Source organism: Leptonychotes weddellii, chromosome 8 (assembly GCF_054177405.1).
Source record: "Leptonychotes weddellii isolate Sample4059 chromosome 8, ASM5417740v2, whole genome shotgun sequence".
NCBI lineage: Eukaryota > Metazoa > Chordata > Mammalia > Carnivora > Phocidae > Leptonychotes > Leptonychotes weddellii.
The window spans coordinates 46477074-46496626 of record NC_138376.1 but is presented as its reverse complement, the minus strand read 5'-3'; the positions used below and the strand labels follow the sequence as shown (position 1 = coordinate 46496626).

The window sequence follows — 19553 nt, the reverse complement described above, 5'->3', positions numbered from 1 at the left end:
ACCTGTTGCCATGTGGTTTTTTGCAAAACCCACACTGCTTGCTGGGAGTCCACATGTATTTGCTTTCAAATGAAGAGCTATGATCTGAGCCTTCTCTTTTTATAGTAGCTATGTTGTCTGGAATGAACAATGGTGGCTCATCCAAAGAAAAACTTCTGCTGCTTCTTCTCTGGCGGGGTTGTAGGTTCTTCTCAGGTTTTTTTAGCTTCAGTTTATCTTCCTCCTTAAAAAGCTCTACACCACCTATATGTTCAAGCTCTTCCTTCACATGACTATTGGTTTTCATTGCTGCAGCCAGCTGCTGGGGCTTATGGCATTGTTTCTGGCTGGAATGTAATAAATGTCCAGTTTGTGCAGGATGATGGGGTTCTTTAGAGCAACCAGGGTGACCATGAGGCTTATCACTCAAAGAATGAGCTGAGGGTTTGGGAACCTGTACTAAATTTTGATCCTGTGATGTTTTTTTCAATATAGAATAAGCTTGATTTTTCACAGATTTAACACCAGAATTGCAACTCTGAATTTTTGAATCCTTCTCAACTTGTTTTTTTCTCACTTTGACCGGCCTATGGAAATTTTGCTGAGATTCTGGTTCATCAACATTTCGTTTCACACTTTTGACATTAACTTTAGTTTTGTTATGCATTAATTCATGCTTTGCTGCGACAATTTTTTTCAGAGTATCTGTGGTCATGTTTTGCTTAGAATGAATTATAGGTTTTATTTGTTTGGATTTTACGGTTTTTGACTCTAAGCAAGAAACACTACTTGACTGGCTGTTTCTATCATCCTGAAGGTTTGCTATTTCATGAGACTCCATTTTAAGACTTTCAACAATATTCACCTGTTCTGAATTTTGGTCAGGTGCATCACAAATAGCATTTTCTAAAATACTACTTTCTGGTTCAAAAGCATTAGTATCAACCATCTCTAAGTTTGAGTTATTAAATTCTGTGCTCTCCAACTGCTTATCATTAGACTCTGTGTCTTTACAATAACCCAACGGTTCTATTTCATTTCTTTGAAGGGAGTTCTTAGCTTTATCAGCAACTTCCATGGTATTCTTCAATTGCAAATTACATTTGTTCACTTCATTCACAGAACAAGACAAACCTACAAGGTTCTCTTCGGTCTTATTTGGATTTGCACAAGCAGCAGCATCAGAGAGAGAAGCAGAAGATGCAGGTTCCTCAGTAATTTGGTCATCTTCATGGGATAATTTTACTGTCTCATTTGATTCTTGTTCAACTTTCCCCTTTTCCCTCACTTCTTCAACAACAGTGGCATCTGTTTTATCTGCAATAGAATCATTCTGTTCTTCTTTATCTGAAAACTTAAACTGTGGGCTACTAACAGTCTTGACTTTACATTCCATCAGAGCTTCATTTTTCTTTTCTTCAATACTAACACAAGTCTCTGAAAGGAGTGAACAATTTAATTCATGAGATGGCACATTTGCTTCTCCCTGATTATTACACTTCTGCTTAGAATCTAATTCAGCTTCATCCTTCATTTCAAGACAAGATGACACTGAAGAATGACTTGAAGACATTGATACTTCTGGTACCACTTCAATTTGTCCAATATGTCGGCTGCTCCTTCTGCTCTCTTTATGGTACTCAGGTTTCGGTGACAGAGAAACTTCTTTAATCGGACACCTTTCTGGATGTTTCACCCCTGCTTTAGGGGCAGACACAGTCTTCCCAGACGCCTTTTTTGTGCTATTTAAAGGTGCTGCATTTGAACGCTTGGCAATAGTGCTTTGTCGCAAACTTCTTACTTGTTCTATCACAAAGGAAAAAAATAAATAAAAATAACTTAGCTATTTTGCCATGTGTTTTTATTTCAATACAATTTAGATTACTTCTTTACTCTGAGTTATAAATTTGCTCATTTCAATGAAAATGTACTGAACAGTTACTCATGATGATGATTTTATATATATATATATATATATATATATACACACACACACATACATATGTGTGTGTATACATACCCATGTTAAGTTTTATATTTATCAAAGTTCTATAAATTTTGGCAGGAGAACAAACTACAAAATTCAAACTGTTATTATACTTTACTATAAAACAAGAATGTTTACATCAAGTTTCTTTTCTATAGTAAGTAAGCTGGGAGTAAAATAAGTAAAATGAGCTTCCTTCACATTAATAGCCATCATAAAGCAAGACTGTCATACAGTTTTAAACACCAAATGTCTTTTTTTTTTTAACATTAAATATCTTCAAATAAATAATACCAAACAAGTTCAGGTCCCAGCAAAATATGAACTAGACCACCTATCATAAACAGGATCTGTGTGAGTTTCAAAACACAGCCTCACAAGAACACAAACTCCTTTTTATGAATGTCCTTCACTTGTATCACCATTTTAGCATATAAGCTATTCCTAAGAAATGAAGCACATGCTAGAGTACTAAACACAGATAAAGAGAAATTACAATCAAAGAAATTTAAGCCAAGAAAATATATCATGAAAGAAAATGTGGAAAATATGAAAATAATTTAATAAAGTTTCCCACCTTTAACAATATTCCTAACAAAGAATCCACTATGTAAGTTTTTCCTCTTTTCCCTATCCCTGTCCTCCAGGAGAAAAAATGGAATGAAAAGAAACTAGAAGGAAAGAGAGCTAAAGTAGATTCATTAATGAGAAAAACCCACAAACTGAAATACAAAATAAGCTATTTCCAAGCCTATGCACATCCAATGCCTCCGAATAAACTCTGCATGAAAACTGAACACTATCAATTACAAAAAAAAAAAAAAGACTCCTTCCCTTCAATGCAAAACCCTCCTATGCACCAATACTTAAACACTTGCTTATTTGTCATATACCATTAAACTCTTAAGGAAGGTATCATGTGTCTTCATTTGTCTGTAACAGTCCTAGGTGACATGTACAGTCCTGATGTGATTATTAATAGCACACTCTTTTACTTTCAAAGGTGTCCTAGTTTGAACAAAAAATTATTTGCTCATCCTAATCTTAGAGACTCTTTCTAATTCTCCCAGAACGTGGCACAGTATTTCATCATTAGATAAGTACCCAACAATTTTTAAAAAATTACTTAGTGTGGATTATTAACTATCACATGTCCAGATATATAACATTTTTAAGTAACTAAAAACTTAATGGTTCATTATCAATATCTGGATATTTTTATATACTTTAATAATATTTTTATATATTTTAAGCTTTGAAGACAGCCTGAAATAATTTACAGCTCTACTCTGTCTGCCTTGAAATAAATGAACTTTTAACACCCATTATCTAGGTTGTTGCTAAAAATGACAAATGAACAGCATATTCAACTATCAAGGTAATTAAGATGAAAAAAACATTTTCCAATAGTAACCGATTTATTGAGCCAAAGATCAAGCTCTAAATATAAACTGCCTTAGTTTGAATCCTGGCTGAATAGGCCAAGCATTAATCATTTGTCCATAATTTTCATCCTATTCTTTTCATTACTCAGAGTCACAAGTATTACCAAATAACAGATTTAAAAAGCTGATTAGAAATATAAATTGAGAGTAGGGAGACTGGGTGGCTCAGCTGGTTAAGCATCTACTTTTGGTTTTAGCTCAGGTCGTGATGTTTGGTCGTGAGATCGAACCCTGCATCAAGCTCCACACTCAGCTCAGAGTCTACTTGAGATTCTTTCCCCCTCCCTCTCCCGCCCCCTCTGTTCCTCCCTGCACTCACTCTATAATAAATAAAATCTTTAATCTATACATACACACACACATATATATATATCTACACACACATATATAAATATAAGTTGAGGAAAAGATGATAAAGTAAATACATGCATCTACCCCACACTAAAGCTATACAAAAGCATAAATCTAAAATGAAAGGAAGAACAGGAGAAAACAGTGACAATTCTGGAAGTCAAACAAGAGATGCTCAAGAAGTAACTGATGCAGGAGAGACCCCCAAAAAAGACAAACCCTAACATGGCAGTGTCAGCAAGAACCAATACAATTAATACTTCAAAAGGGCTAGAAATTGGTGACCCCAGATGATTCTAAAGTGTGGATGAAGGCAGCGAGTTAAAATGAAGATGAGATGAAAGCTGTTTAAGAAGCACTTAGATCCCTAGCTCCCTCTCCTCCACTCCATCTGCCAGGCAACTGCCCTTTCTTGGTCCTAATCCAAGACTGGAGGCTTGCTCTCTGGAAGAGTATAAAACTGGGTTTCTAGACAGTTAAAAGTGGCAGTAAAGTACACTGAAATTTGTGACATTAAGTGAATTTATATATACTGAAAGCTGAGACACCCTGTCAGCTTTCCTGAAAGGTTCCCATAACATGCTACCAATCTAATGAGCCTAAGGGAATAAATAACCTCAATTCTAGCATCAGGGATTCCTTAAAAAACAAACAACACAACCCCGCATGACCAGAGAACCATACAGTGAAGCTCACAGTAGACAAAACCCAACCCACCCTCTCTTTTAAGTGTTAACCTTTTAGTTTCATACAGTTTTAGTTCCCTACTCTTAAACATGAGCAAACTATCAGACATTTTAGAAAAGTCTCTTAACATGAAAGATGGAGACAGAGAGAGACAGACAGACAACATGGAGAAAAAAGAAACTATAACTATGAAAGGAGATTAAAAAAACTTTTTAAAACGTAAGTACCTTATGAAAGATAGTAGAAGATATTGTGTCCATGAAACAAGACCACAGTGCTACAAAAGGACTATTCCCAAAACAAAAAAAAAAGACTACTCAGAAATTAGAAATGTAAAATTTGATGGAAAAGTTGGAGGATAAACATGAAAAGACTTCACCAAGTAGAGGAAAAAGACACAGAGGTACAAAGTAGGCAATATAAAGAAAATGGAAGGGCCAGTCCTTCCTACCTAACACTTGAATAATGAGTTAGGACCTATGGAGTATCCAGAGCTCAATACTTAAAATACACTTATACCAAGATACATTATCAGAAATACCAAAATACTTGAGCTGAAGAGGAAGATTCCACAAACTTCCAGAAGAAAGTAAATAACATATCAAAAAAGAAAAAAAGGAATCAGAATAAACTTCTCAACAACACTGAAGTTAGAAGAAAATAGAGGAGCACTATTAAATTTCTGAGGGAAAATTATGTCCAACCTTGAATTCTATGTTCAACCAGACTATAATTCCAACATGAGACCAGATTAAATACATTTGCAGACACACAGTTTTAAAATAATGTATCTCCATGTTCCTTTTTCACGGCAAACTACTAGAAGTGTCACCAAAATGAAGGAGTTAAGCCAAAAAAAAAGGAAATAAGAACTACAACACCAAACAGAATCGTCAGAAGAATAGTAAAGGGAGATCCCTGGATAATAGCCATGCATCACGCTTATATAGGGCTAACAAACCAGTACACATGGAAGCAGATCAGAAAGCTCCAAGAGACTTCAATAAAATGAAAATGACACAGTATCTGATATGCACACGTATTTTTAGGAAAGATTTAGACAACTACCAGAGTAGTTGAGGTGTTATTACTGATAATGTACACAGAAAACTGTGTGTACAAATGTACAAAACTATAAGCAAATGAACAAAAACAATTATTAAATCAGAAAGACAAAAAGTTGTATAGGAAAAGTAACCTTAGTTTATTAAATCAGTCATCTCGAACAGCACAGAGTCACAGTAAGATAAATAATTACTACTGATCTAACAAAATTACTTATTAGAAGGATGAGAAAATATACTTTTGTGAGATGAGGACAAGAAGACAAACAGTAAATTCATCATCTAGAGTGGGAAATCAATAAATACCTACACATCAGAATAATCAGAAAGTAGCAATATACATATGTTACTTAGAGACATGGAAATAAATACCAAAAAATTTAGTAAAACCAGCTGGGAAAGTTAATAATGATTTCCTCTGGGGAAAGGAAAATAGGCATTAGAAACTTAGAGAATTAGTGAATCCTTCAAATTTTGTAAATATATAATTTCAACAAAAATTTTTAAAAAATTATACCAACAAATTGATATAACCTCAAAATTGATTATTATCAAAATGCTCAGACTAGCAAACATCATGAAAATACAGTCTCCGCTTAGCAAGTTTATAAACTATCACATCTGTCCCTATACCTTTGATTTTCTACCTCAACCTCTCTGGAAGGATTACCTTGTGCCATTAAACGAGGTGATTTTCTTGGTGATCTCACTGAATTTTCTTCTACTTTGTCCCTCAAATTCCTGTTAGGTAAAATCAGTTCTTCTTCATCAATGGTATCATTGCCACTTTCTTTAACAACTCCTTCATCCATAATATCGTCAAGACCAACAACTAGAGAAAAAACAAAAACAAGAAAATTAATTTTTAAAAATATTGACTACCTTAAGTATTTAAAGGCAGTTACAGAAAACATTGTGAGACACTTTAATGCAATACTATACTACACAGTCTTGAAAATCTAGGTCTACTTCTATTATGTGGTATTGCCACTACCAAGCTCCCAATTCAGCTTTACAAACTTTTACCTTATGAGGTAACTAGTCAAAGAGTAGATTAGCTATAATTGTTCTTGATTTGACCTCCACTGTCACTCTCACTTATTATTCACTGTACCTCTGTGAACATCATAAACAACTATACCTGAAATACTCAATTATCCCAATTTTAGTTAAAGTAGTACAAAATTTTAATACCCTGAAAAGCTTGTGATTCTAAGTTCATGCTAGACTTAAAAGATTCAAGTTCGAAGTATAACTCTATTACTTAAAGATTTTATGCTACATGTGTAGAAAGTAATATAGGTACACCTTTAAGTGCTAGCAAAAAAAATATACAGAGAGAAATGAAAAACATAACTTCCCCCTCTCCCAAATGCCAGGTAAAATGGTAGGTGTATAGCTATATAATTAAATTACCTTCTAGTCAAAAGAGAGAGCATATCATTTAATGGGGAGGGGGAGATATGGAAAAGGATTGGGGGACACTGAAGAAAATATAAACACTGTATTTATTTATATTGTCATTGGGTTTATTTCTGTATATAACAAATTTATTTCACTTAACTAGCTGACATACAGCAATTCTAAATGTGCAGCTGTAAGAAATCTTGTAAAAAGAATGTGATTATTTAGATCAGAAGGCCTGGATTCAAATCGCAGCTAAAACACTTAAATAAAACTTGACCAAGTCACTTAAGCTCTCTTTCAGTTTATCTCTAAAATGAGAATAACAATACCTGTCCTACCTACCTCACAGGGCTGTTGTGAGGATCAAGTGAGATGATGTATGAGAACTCACTTTGTAAACTTTAGAGCACTATACAAATGTTAGTTATTATCTTCATCCTAGGGGTTAGAAGGAACCTCAAGAAGTTATCTAGTCCTCATCTTTGTATCCAAGAAGAACTTCAATTAAAAGAGCTCAACAAGATAGTGGTCTATCCTAAAATTTAAAGAGAACAAAATTCTTTATAAATATACTTTCAAATGGTACAATCTTTTTGAAGAGCACTTTGACAACAAACAGAATAATGAAACTGCTTATATACTTTGACCAATAAATTATAAATAGAATAAATTATGGAAAAAAGCTGGCTAGAAAACACAGTGTGATCTTTGTTTAGTAAAAAACAAAATGCATGTGTATGTACATTTAGACAAACAGAAAAAAGATTAGCAGGAAATAGATGAAAATTATAAGTTATTCTATAAAAGATAATATACTTCTTTCCTATTTTCCAGATTTCCTGCTATATGCATGTATTACTCTCAAAAATAGTCTATGCTTCAATCACTATCCTACGCACTAAAAGCTTAAAGAATATACTTCAGGAAAATTCATCAGGACTCACTGAAGATATAATTAGGGGAGAAATGGGTGGAAAGTTCATTTAGAAGGCTATTTCACCATGATGAAATACTTATGCTGTCACACATTCACACACATTCTCAAAAAATTTTAATATTCATTTAAAAAAGTAAAATTTAAGACTACTTTTCATCCCAATTTTATATAAAAGCATATATACAATATATGCATTACAAATATGCATAGATAGAAATAGGGAAAAAAAGCACTGGAGTGTTATCAGTGATTATCTCTAGTGGTAAGGTAGATAAGGAATTTAAGTTTTTTTACGTCATTGTTACACTGTCTCTGTGTTTTCCAACTTTTTTTACAATCACAATGTATTTTGTATTGTAATCAAGAGAAAAAGGAAAAAGTCAAGAGTATGAAAATAATCCAGGAGAAGGGCAATTAAAGCCTGATTAATAGTGTTTATTGGCAGGGAGTGAAAAGGTATGTTCTAGATTTTAGGGCTATATTGCAAAGCAAAAATCAATGGGATTTAGCAAGCCAAATCCAAAGGTCAATTATTAGGGTTTTATCTTACTCCCTTTCCTCCTGACATAGATGACCCATCTCTCCTTCCTGAATCCGTTTCTCCTCACTTAGCTTTTAAACATTACACATCTTCCTATCTCTCTAGCTATTTTTCAATATCCTTTTATAGAGCTTCCTCTTCTTGCAGAGGTCTACACATTGGAGAACTTAAGGGTTCAGTCCTCCTAGCTCTCTTCTTTATCTACACTCAAACCTCCCTAAGTGATCTCATCCAGTACAACCTATACTTGGATGACTCCCAAAATTATCTTCTCCAGCCCCAAGCTTACATTTGACCGCTGGAAGAGTATAATTTGACATCTCCACTAGGTCTAACAGGTATCTCAAGCTTAACACACTGAAAATAAACACTGCTTCTACCCATTCCTCCTCAATAAAACTGTCCCTCCTAAGGTATTCCTGGTAATGGAACCACCATTCACCCAGCTGTTCAAACCTAAAACTCTAGAACTATCTTTAGTTCCTCTCTCCTCATATACCACATTCAAGTGATCAGCACATCCTGCTAGTTCTATCTATAAAACACTCGGGGTACCTGGGTGGCTCAGTCAGTTAAGCAGGTCAGCTCTTGATCTCGGCTCAGATCATGATCTCAGGGTCCTGGGATGGAGCCCTTCCTTGGGCTCTGCTTGAGGATTCTCTCTCTCCCTTTACCCTTCCCCCCAGCTCGTGCACACACACTCTATCCTCTAAAATAAATAAATCTTGGAGTGCCTGGGTGGCTCAGTTGGTGAAGCATCTGCCTTCAGCTCAAGTCATGATCCCAGGGTCCTAGGATCAAGCCTCCCTCTCCCGCTCCCCCTGCTTGTGCTCTCTGTCAAATAAATAAATAAAATCTTTTTTAAAAAAATAAAAATAAGATAAAATCTTTAAAAAAATAAATAAAAAATAAATAAAACCTATCATTCATCTGATCATTTACCACCTCCACAGCTAACATTCTACTCCAAATTACCACCACCTCTTACCAAAACTATACCATAATAGCATCCCAGGTTCTTCTGCCACACCCCCTACACACATACACAGTTTACTCCCCACACAGTCATCACTGTGATCCTTCTAAAATATGAAGTCCTATCTTGTTACCATTCTTCTGTGGCCTCAAATTCTTCAATAAAATGGAGAAAATACTAGTGGGTCAGAGGGCTACAGTGATGATTAAACTAGTATGTTTAAAAGGCTTGGAACCGTAAGTAGCACTTAGAAAGCCCTACATTTCCTGTTAACTTCTGTTTCAGTCTTCCCCGCCCATGTACCCACCATCAAAAATTATGTATTCCTTCTCCCTCACTGCTTTTCCTCAACTCCTCCTAGAACAAATCATATTTTAAAAAGTATCTGAAACTTTTCTTCTAATCCATTCATCTGATTAAAGTAATTCACAGTGCAGAATGAATACTCTGGGGCAAAACCTTCCCAAATAGGTATTTGTGTTTTAAAGAGTTTAATCCAACTGGTTCTGCTAAGAAAATGAATAGAAGTAAAGGAGAATCTGGGCTCTTTTCAGAACCCTGCCTATTCTCAGGGACCTCCCACATCTCCCCCTCCTTCTGCTACAAGGCTAACCAAGATTCAGTATTTGATGTCCAACTTTTTGAATTCACTAAAATGGGAACTTTGAGTTACCAAAAGAATGCAATGGCCCAGATTCTTTAGGAGACAAGTGTATGGTCATGGCATACAGAAAAAAACAATATACTTTTTCCTCCCTCCCAGATTCCAGAATTAGATGTCAGTCTCATTTTGAAATTTTGGCATAAAATCTATCATCATACTCAGAAATCCTTGAGCTTGAGTTTAGATCACATTAAAATTCCTCCCATCCCTATCCACAAATGGGCCTAATTAAATCTGCTGAGTTCTGGCGCCAGTCAAGTCTATGTGACGTCCTCCCAACACTAATATTCCAGACTATTTCCAATCTATCTTTTTGGGAAGAGGAGGTAAATGAGATAAAGAAAATAAAACCAAACGATTTGGAGTTAAACTAACTGAATTTCTCAACAACTAGGATTAGTTTAAATCACTTTAATACCATATAAAAGAAAAAAACCACAAATACAATAGGAAATTCTTCACATTTGACATGCCTTAATTCACACTGGTAGTACAAAGGCCAAACTTAACTGCTTTTATTTCCTCAACTACAATTATTTCCTCTGTTATAAAAGTTGGCATTAAGTATCAGACTTGAGATAAACCTAAAGAGCATGATGTTGAGCATTCCAATAAAGGTTAGATATCTATTTACAGGACTTGTGTTTGAAGTAGAAAAAGAAATTATATGGTTATATCCTCCTAACAGAGGCACCACAACTTTCTCCTCTAATATTGCAGAATACCACCCAGCCTCTACTTAAACTCCCTTCAGTGAGAGTTCTTTCTTTTATGGATGATTCATCCATTCATTCCTAGAAGAAGCTGTGGCATGATATACATCAAGTTGTATGTTACATAAAATAAACCATTTTGGGTGAATTTATCACTTTAGATATTAGATGTTCCTAATTTGAAAACATAAATATTGCTACTATGCACATGTATCTTTTTTTTCCTCTTCAATTCCTTCTCTACAATAAACTTTAAAACATAGGTTTACTGAGTCAAAGAATGAAAATATACATATTTTACTATTTTATATATCTCATCATATGTCTTTCCATAAAGATTATAAAGAATTTACTGTGCAGAGAGCGTGTTAATAAGAACTCACTGGCATTGAGTTTCAGATTTTTAAAAGAAACAGTTACTAAAAAACCTTGAACACTTCAGATGTGTATACTGACTTTTTGTATTTCTTTAGCTCTGCCTACTCCCCCACTCAGGTGTTAAGGTGTTTTTCTCTCCAATGTATACGAGTATTTTTTTTGGTATAAGAATATATATATATATATTTAAATATTTTATTTATTTATTTGACAGAGACAGCGAGAGCAGGAACACAAGCAGGGGGAGTGGGAGAGGGAGAAGCAGGCTTCCTGCTGAGCAGGGAGCCCGATGTGGGACTCAATTCCAGGACTCTGGGATCATGACCTGAGCCGAAGGCAGCCGCTTAACGACTGAGCCACCCAGGCGCCCTGTATAAGAATATTTTATGTAATATCTATGTTACCTATCTGACACAAGTATTTTCCCTTGTTTACCTTATTTTAGTATTATTTGGTGTCAATCTAAGCTAATTTTTCTTCAGAATGTCATCTTCAGTTACTCCAATACCATCAAATTATCCATCCTTTCTACTATAATTTAACAAATTTATAAAGTTTTATACTTAATTGTGCACAAATACTTCAACTTCTGCCAAACTCAACTTCATACTTTGGGTAAAACTTATCACTATGTCTTGGAAAGGGGATTTTCTATCAAATAAGTATAAAAGAAAGACACTGGGTTAAAGCAAATTAGAACCATTTTTTCACTACAGATCTTCAGTTTTCAATATGCTAAACAGGCATCATATGAGGGAAAGAACCGCATGTGGTATAACTGTCTTCCAAGCTTTATATTCAGACACACACACCCCAAAACACATACACCAAAACACTAATAATGGTTATTTCAGAGATTTTTCCCTTTCTTCTTTTTCATTTTCTAATCCATTTCACAAAAAATAGTTCTAGAAAAAGAAACTAGAAAGATACACACTAAACAAGTATTATTGGTGCCTCTTTCTTTTTCTTTTTTATCAAAAGTTATACATGCATATGGTTTTAAAGAGTTGTCTCCAGTTTTATAAAGTTTGTTAAGAGAAACATTAATGCCCAGGAACCACTTCTCCACTTCCCCCACTAACTTCAATGATCTCACTGGGAAAATGAAGACACTGAACCCTTCATTGAAAGGTTGCTGTGAAAACTGAATTGACTAATATATAACTTCTAATACTGCACTTGGTATGCAAATAATAAGATCTTAAATGGTAGCAATTATTAATATATCTTGGCAGATTTTTCCAAATAACTTTCTGTAGCCCTAAGTGGCCTGTATCTGGCTCCTTCTCAACTGTCTAAATAATTTCTCTTATTTTTTTAAATAATTTCTCTTATTGCCAAGATCATTCTATCAAGCTAATGTAAAAGTGAGATGGTAATCATTCCCTAAAAATTTAACATTTTAATTCCATCCTAGAATACTATAAATTACTTACCTTTCAATTAATTCCTTTAAAAACATTTACTGAGTACTACTGTATGTCACATGTTGGCCTCGATTATTCTAGATCTCAATGATACAGAATACTTAAGATGAGATGACCTGGTTTCTTCAATAAATGAGTACCAAGAAAGGAGGTTGGGGGGGGGGGGAAGGACTTATAAAGACTGATATATACTTACATACTAACCAAATGAATATATTGACCTTATTTCAATTCCAATTCAAACTTAAAAAAAAATTTAGGGAACTGGGTTAAAACTGAAAGCTGACAGACTGCACACTTGAAAATGTTAAGAACTATCTTTAAATGTTTTAGACTGGATAACATTATTTTGGCTATTTTTTTAAATAAAGAATTCTCATATTTTATTTATTTATTTTTAAGATTTTATTTATCTGAGAAAGAAAGAGCACAAGTCGGCGGGGGAGCAGAGGGAGAAGGAGAAGCAGACTCCCCACTGAGCAGGGAACACAATGTGGGGCTTGATCCCAGTACCCCAGGATCACGACCTGAGCCGAAGGCAGACGCTTAACCGACTGAGCCACCCAGGCACCCCAAGAATTCTTTATTTTAAAGATACATGCTGAAATCTTTACAGATGAAATTATATGACTTCTGGGCTGTGCTTCAAATAATCTTGTGGTGGGAGGTAGGTAAGGAGAAGTGAGTAGGGTATAAATGAAATAAAACCAACTATTAACTGTTTAAGCTAAGTAATAGGTACACGTAGGTTCATTACACTATTCTCACTGCTTTGTTTGATGTTTTCCATAAAATACAAAATTTTTAGGGCACCTGGGTGGCTCAGTCGCTTAAGCGTCTGCCTTCAGCTCAGGTCATGACCCCAGGGTCCTGGGATCGAGTCCCACATCGGGCTCCTTGCTCAGCCCGGGGCTTGCTTCTCCCTCTCCCTCTGCCTGCCGCTCCCCCTGCTTGTGCTCTCTTTGTCAAATAAATAAATAAAATCTTTAAAAAAAAAAAAATTTTTTTAAACTGTTTCCATGAAGCTTCAGCTTCATTTTAATGAGGGTGAGACAAGCATACACCATGTTAGATTATAAGTCTTCACACTTCAAAGGAAAAAGTAATACAGAGTGTGGAGAGGGGAACAAAGTACGGTTTGTAATTTTAAACAGAATAGCCAGGGAAAGCCAGGGATACTTGTACTGGCCGTTTACTGCACAACAGCTTCAGGCCCAAAGGGAAAGTGAAGACTGACATCCAGGCCTCTGTCTGCTCTCTTAGAAGGGCACAGGAGAAAAGGATGCCTTTTTCTAATTCCCAAAAAGACACTGTATAGTCTAGAAGGGGTCTGGGGATGACAATGCTGAGATGACTCTGCAGCAAAAACCTGAGCAAGTTGAGGCAACAGCTATCTAGAAGCATATTCAAATACCTAGACTCTGAAGAAGGAACATGCCTAGGATGTCAGAATAGATTCGGGGGCAGGTCTGTGTGGCTAGATTAGGGAAAGTGAGGAGAATAAGAGATAAAATTGCAGAGGTATCAGGGGAAACTAAGAAGGGTCTAGACTACAAGGACTTTAGTTTTTTTCTTTGTGTGAAACACAAAGTTACCAGAGCACTGCACCTGGATGGCTCAATCGGTTAAGCGTCTGCCTGTGGCTCAGGTCGTGATCCCAGGGTCCTGGAATCAAGTACCGCATCAGGCTCCTTGCTCAGCGGGGAGCCTGCTTCTCCCTGTGTCTGCCGCTCCCCCTGCTTGGGCCTGCTTGCGCATGCACGCGCTCGCTCTCTCTCCACAACAAATAAAATCTTTGGGGAAAAAAAATGCACATAACAAATTTTCACATGGATTATTAGCTCCATCCCATGCTTCTAAAAACAAGCGCAGAGAAGAAAGCACTTGGCCACCCACTAGCTAACTCTGGAAAAAAGTTCAGTGACCAGGTAAACACTGTTAATATAAGCCTAAGTGTTTAGGGAATACTGGGAGTACTTAGTTGCTTAGGGATTGCTTCTGGATATCTAAATTTCATTTTTTATTTCTTAGTTTTTTTCTTTTTTGGTGGGACAGCACATGGGGAAATCTGTGTTTCACTGTTCATTTACGTATTCTACCAATTATAGACTCTCCTGGGTGAAAAATTAAATATGAATGTAATCATGTAATCACAATCCAAGGGGATAGTAGAGCTATTTTTTAACAGTGGATTACTTTAATCTGACAAAAGGATTGACTAATCACCACTTAAATTAATGCATACTTTTCATTTGCTATTTCTCTACATGGAATGTACTTCACTTACCCAGGAACCCAGGATCTTCAAAGGCTGGCCACTACAAGTCTCTAAGAATGCTGCTATTTTAATGTCACCTCCACAGAGAGACCTCCTCTGACCAGCCCAACTCAAATAAACCATGCCCTCCAGCACCAAACAACCAGACATTCTCTATCGCCTTACATTTTTTGTAAGCTCCCTGAGGACAGGGGCTTTATTTGTCTCAAACAAAACTGTACCCTCCAGCATTGAAAACAGTCTGGTACCTGATGGGTATGCAATAAATATGTGTTAAATGAACAAACAGTACCAACCATTTTTATGCCAAAACAAATCATTATACTTCACACTGTGGACTATGCCATAAGCTCCTGAAGTCTGGAATGCTATTTAATGAGAATGATTCCATAAAACAAAAATCGTTTGAAAAAAATGCGATATAACCATCTTGTAATATGGATCTTACCATTATTTACTGAGTTTCCCATTTCAGTGAATCAGAACTCAGTTATGCACTTTGTTCTATAACACTTGGTTCGCTTTTATTCAAATACAAGAGAAAACCAAAGGCAAATGAGGCCAAGAAAAAAGTTCGTAAAGGATTACATATTTTTCAGTAGTTAAGACTTAATTAATATCTCTAATCTGTAACAGCCCAAGAAAAGACTTTTTTTTTTTAAAGATTTTATTTATTTTTTAACAGTGAGAGAGGGAACACAAGCAGAAGGAGTGGGAGAGGGAGAACAGGCTTCCCGCGGAGTGGGGAGCCCGATGCAGGGCTCGATCCCAGGACCGAAGGCAGACGCTTAACGAGTGAACCACCCAGGCGCCCCCCAAGAAAAGACTTTTAATGATATTATAAACAATATAAAATAAAATGTAAACTCCATGAGAGCAGGAATTTGTCATTATGCTTTCTGATATATCCCTAATTCCCAGAACACACCTGAACATAGTGTTCACCCTTAAGCACAGTCTGAATGAACTGCATGAAAGTATACAAAAATGTTATTGTTCCCAAGTTTCCATCTCAAGAGATTTGAACCACTACCTTAAACTTGACTCTAGTCAGGAAATTACCCTTAGCAAGCAAGAAACAGAATAAAACACCTCTACTTCATCACAGTAGTGCTGATTGACCCCTTGCAGGACTCAGAGTAAGAATGCTAATAGTTGTTTACTAAACAAAGACCAGAAATATCCCACCATGGAACAACCAACAACAAAAACCTACTCACTCAAAAAGATACAATTGGTAGCTTTTTTTTCAGGTTATATACATAGGAACTAAATCCTCTGAAGAGTAGAACTGATAAAGTCTCTAAAAGGAACTCTGGCCAAGTATATTACATAGAGATTAAAGACTTAAACTTCCATTTACAATGGCTTCAAAAAGAATACAATACTTAAGAATAAGTTTAACAAAGGGGGTAAAAGATCTGTACACTGAAAACTGTAAGACACTGATAAAAAAAAAAAAGGAAGACGACACAAATAAATGGACAGATGTTCCATCATGGATTAGAAGAATTAATGTTAGGGGTGCCTGGGTGGCTCAATCAGTTAAGCATCAGACTCTTGATCTCAGGGTCATGAGTTCAAGCCCTGTGTTGGGCTCCATGCTGGGCATGGAGACTACTTAAGAAAAAAAAAATTTCCAAAAAAAAAAATTAATGTTAAAATTCCCAAACTACCCAAAGCAATCTACAGATTCAATGCAATCCCTATCAAAATTCCAATGGCATTTTTCACAGAAATAGAACAAACAATCCTAAAATTCCTATGGAATCACAAAAGACCCCAAATAACCAAAGCCATCTTGAGAAAGAAGAACAAAGCTAGAGAATCACACTCCCTGATTTCAAGCTATTAATTACAAAGCTGTAGCAATCAAAACAATATGGTACTGGGCACAAAACTACACACAGATCTATGGAACAGAATAGAGAGCCCAGAAATAAACCCATGCATATATAGTCAATTAATTTATGACAAGAGAGCCAAGAATATACAATGGAAAAAGGATATTCTCTTCAATAGATAGTGTTGGGAAAATTGGATAGCCACATGAAAAAGAATGGAAGTGGACCTCTATCTCACACCATGCATAAAAATCAACTCAAAATGAATTAAAGGCCAGAGCATAAGACATGAAATCATAAAACTCCTAGAAGAAAATATAGAGGGTAGGTTCCTCATATAAGCCTTGGCAATCCCGGGCACCTGGGTGGCTCAGTCATTAAGCGTCTGCCTTCGGCTTGGGTCATGATCCCAGGGTCCTGGGATCAAGCCCCATATCGGGTTCCCTGGTCGGCGGGGAGCCTGCTTCTCCCTCTCCCACTCCCCCCTTCTTGTGTTCCCTCTCTCGCTGTGTCTTTCTCTGTCAAATAAATAAAATCTTAAAAATAAATAAATAAGCCTTGGCAATCCTTTTTTGAATTTGACACCAAACACAAAGGCAACAAAAGCAGAAATAAATAAGGGGCACTACATCAAACTAAAAAGTTTCTGCACAGCAAAGAAAGCCATCAACAAAATGAAACAGCAACCTACAGAATGGGAGAAAATATCTGCATATCATATATCTGAAAAGGGGTTAATATCCAAAGTACACAAAGAACTCACACAATAGCAAAAACAAACAATCCAATGAAACAACAGGCAGAGGAACTGAACAGACATTTTTCCAAAGAAGACATACAAAGAAATAGGTATATGAAAGGTGATCAACATCCCTAATCATCAGGGAAATGCAAATCAAAACCATAATGAAATACCACCTCACACCTGTTAGAATGGCTACCTTCAAAAAGACAAAAAAATAACAAGTGTTAGTGAGGATGTGGAGAAAAGGAAACGCTTGTTCACTGTTGGTGTGAATGTAAACTGGCATAGGCACTATGGAAAACAGTACAGAAGTTCCTCAAAATACTAAAAATAGAACTAACATATGATCCAGCAATCCCCCTTCTGGGTACATATCCAAACCAAATGAAGACAGGGTACCAAAGAGATATCTGCACTCCCATGTTGCAGCATTATTCGCAATAGCCAAGATACAGAAACTGAAGTGTCCATCAATGAGTCGATGAAGATGTGGTGTCTAGATAGATAGACAGACAGATACACACACAATGAAATATTATCCAGCCATGAGAAAAGAAGGAGATCCTGTCATCTGGGATTACATGGATGGACCCTGAGTACTATGCTAAGTGAAATAAATCAAGAAAAAGACAAAGACAAATACTACATGGTATCACTTACATGTGGAATCAAAAAAAAAAAAGTCAAACTTATAGAAACAGAGTGTAAAAATGTGGATGCCAGTGGGTGGGGGAAATAGGGAGAGGCTGAGGTTGGTAAAGGGTACAAACTTCCAGCTATAAAATGAATATGATCTGAGGCTCTAATGTAAAACATGATGTCTGTAATTGATACGACTTTATTGCATAACTGAAACTTAGTAAGAGAAGTGAAATGTTCTTATCAAAAAAAATATGAACATGAATACATCAAGTGATAATTATTAATTAACTAGATGGGGGAATCCTTTCACAAAGTATACATGTATCAAATCACCATGATATACACTCTAAATACCTTACAGTTTTATATGCCAATTATAACTCATTTCCTCTAATGGTTTTATGCATCCATTGATGATACTTGGTGAATCATTTGTAGTAAAGTGGTGATTTTCTAATGCTATCTTTTCTTTTACATTTATTTGTTGACATTCTTCTGGCAAAGAAAAGTTTTCCCTTATTATCTGGTTATTCTGAACTAGTTCCTCCTGAAGAGGCAGATTAAGGGGAAAGAATGAACATCTGATTATCAGTTTCCAGATCACATCCAGTGTCAGAGGTGGCAGATTATTTTTTTGGCTCTTTCCTTTTAGGTTGTCCTAATTGGTGCACAGATTTAAAAAATACATTAATTGTATCACATTTTTTTTTTTAAGATTTTACTTATTTGACAGAGAGAGAGCGAGAGAGCGCACACAGGCAGAGGGAGAGGGAGAAGCAGACTCCTGGCTGAGCAGGGAGCCTGATGAAGGGCTCGATCCCAGGGTCCTGGGATCATGACCTGAGTGGAAGGCAGACACTCAGCCCACTGAGCCACCCAGGCGCCCCTACACTTTTTTTTTTGTTGATGCTCAAATTGTCCTTTTTGTTTTATATGCTCAAATTGCCCCAGCTGTAATCAGTGAGATGGAATATTTTAAATGTATGTATTGATGTCCAGTCATATACATTTTTATAAGGAGAATTTACATACTTTGGCTTTGTAACAGAGGTAGAGTGCTTCTTAAAGTACTACTGATTTCCTTTTTTCATTCTGAGATTAAATATTAGTTAAATTTTGGCCTTAGAACCATATTTTCCTGTTTTACATGTGTAATTCAGTCAATTTCTTGATGAAAGATTTCCTGATAAGCAGCTTTACAAAAGTACATCTAATGTGTAAAAAGAAGTCATCTTGGTAACTGATCTGTTGATAGGATTTGACAGAAAAATTTTCCTAGGTTTAAGGTTTAACATTGATAGAAATGCTTTAAATCAAATTTGATACACTTTGGTCACAGGAGAATTGTCAAATAAATGACCTTGACTAATGGACAAGCAGTACTGGCTTTTTAAAAATATATTTTTTAGAAGATTTCATTCATTTATTTGAGAGCACAAGCGGGGGGAGGGGTTAAGGGAGAGGGAGAAGCAGACTCCCTCCTGA

At 35.9% G+C, this 19553-nt stretch overlaps 1 protein-coding gene across 6 annotated transcripts in view; it reads right to left on the bottom strand.

Annotated features, from left to right (window-relative positions):
- Positions 1-19553, bottom strand: part of PHF3 (PHD finger protein 3) — an 84533-nt gene that overhangs the window by 35307 nt on the left and 29673 nt on the right. For 4 of the 6 annotated variants that reach the window (XM_006747756.3, XM_031018643.2, XM_031018642.2 and 1 more), the window contains 2 exons: positions 6184-6345; positions 3-1785 (listed from right to left, as the gene is read on the bottom strand). In XM_006747756.3, the coding sequence (XP_006747819.2) occupies positions 3-1785; positions 6184-6345 (1945 nt within the window). Of the gene's footprint in view, positions 1-2; positions 1786-6183; positions 6346-7262; positions 7359-19553 lie in introns of those variants that run through there. The other 2 variants (XM_031018644.2, XM_081828471.1) reach the window with 2 other exon arrangements.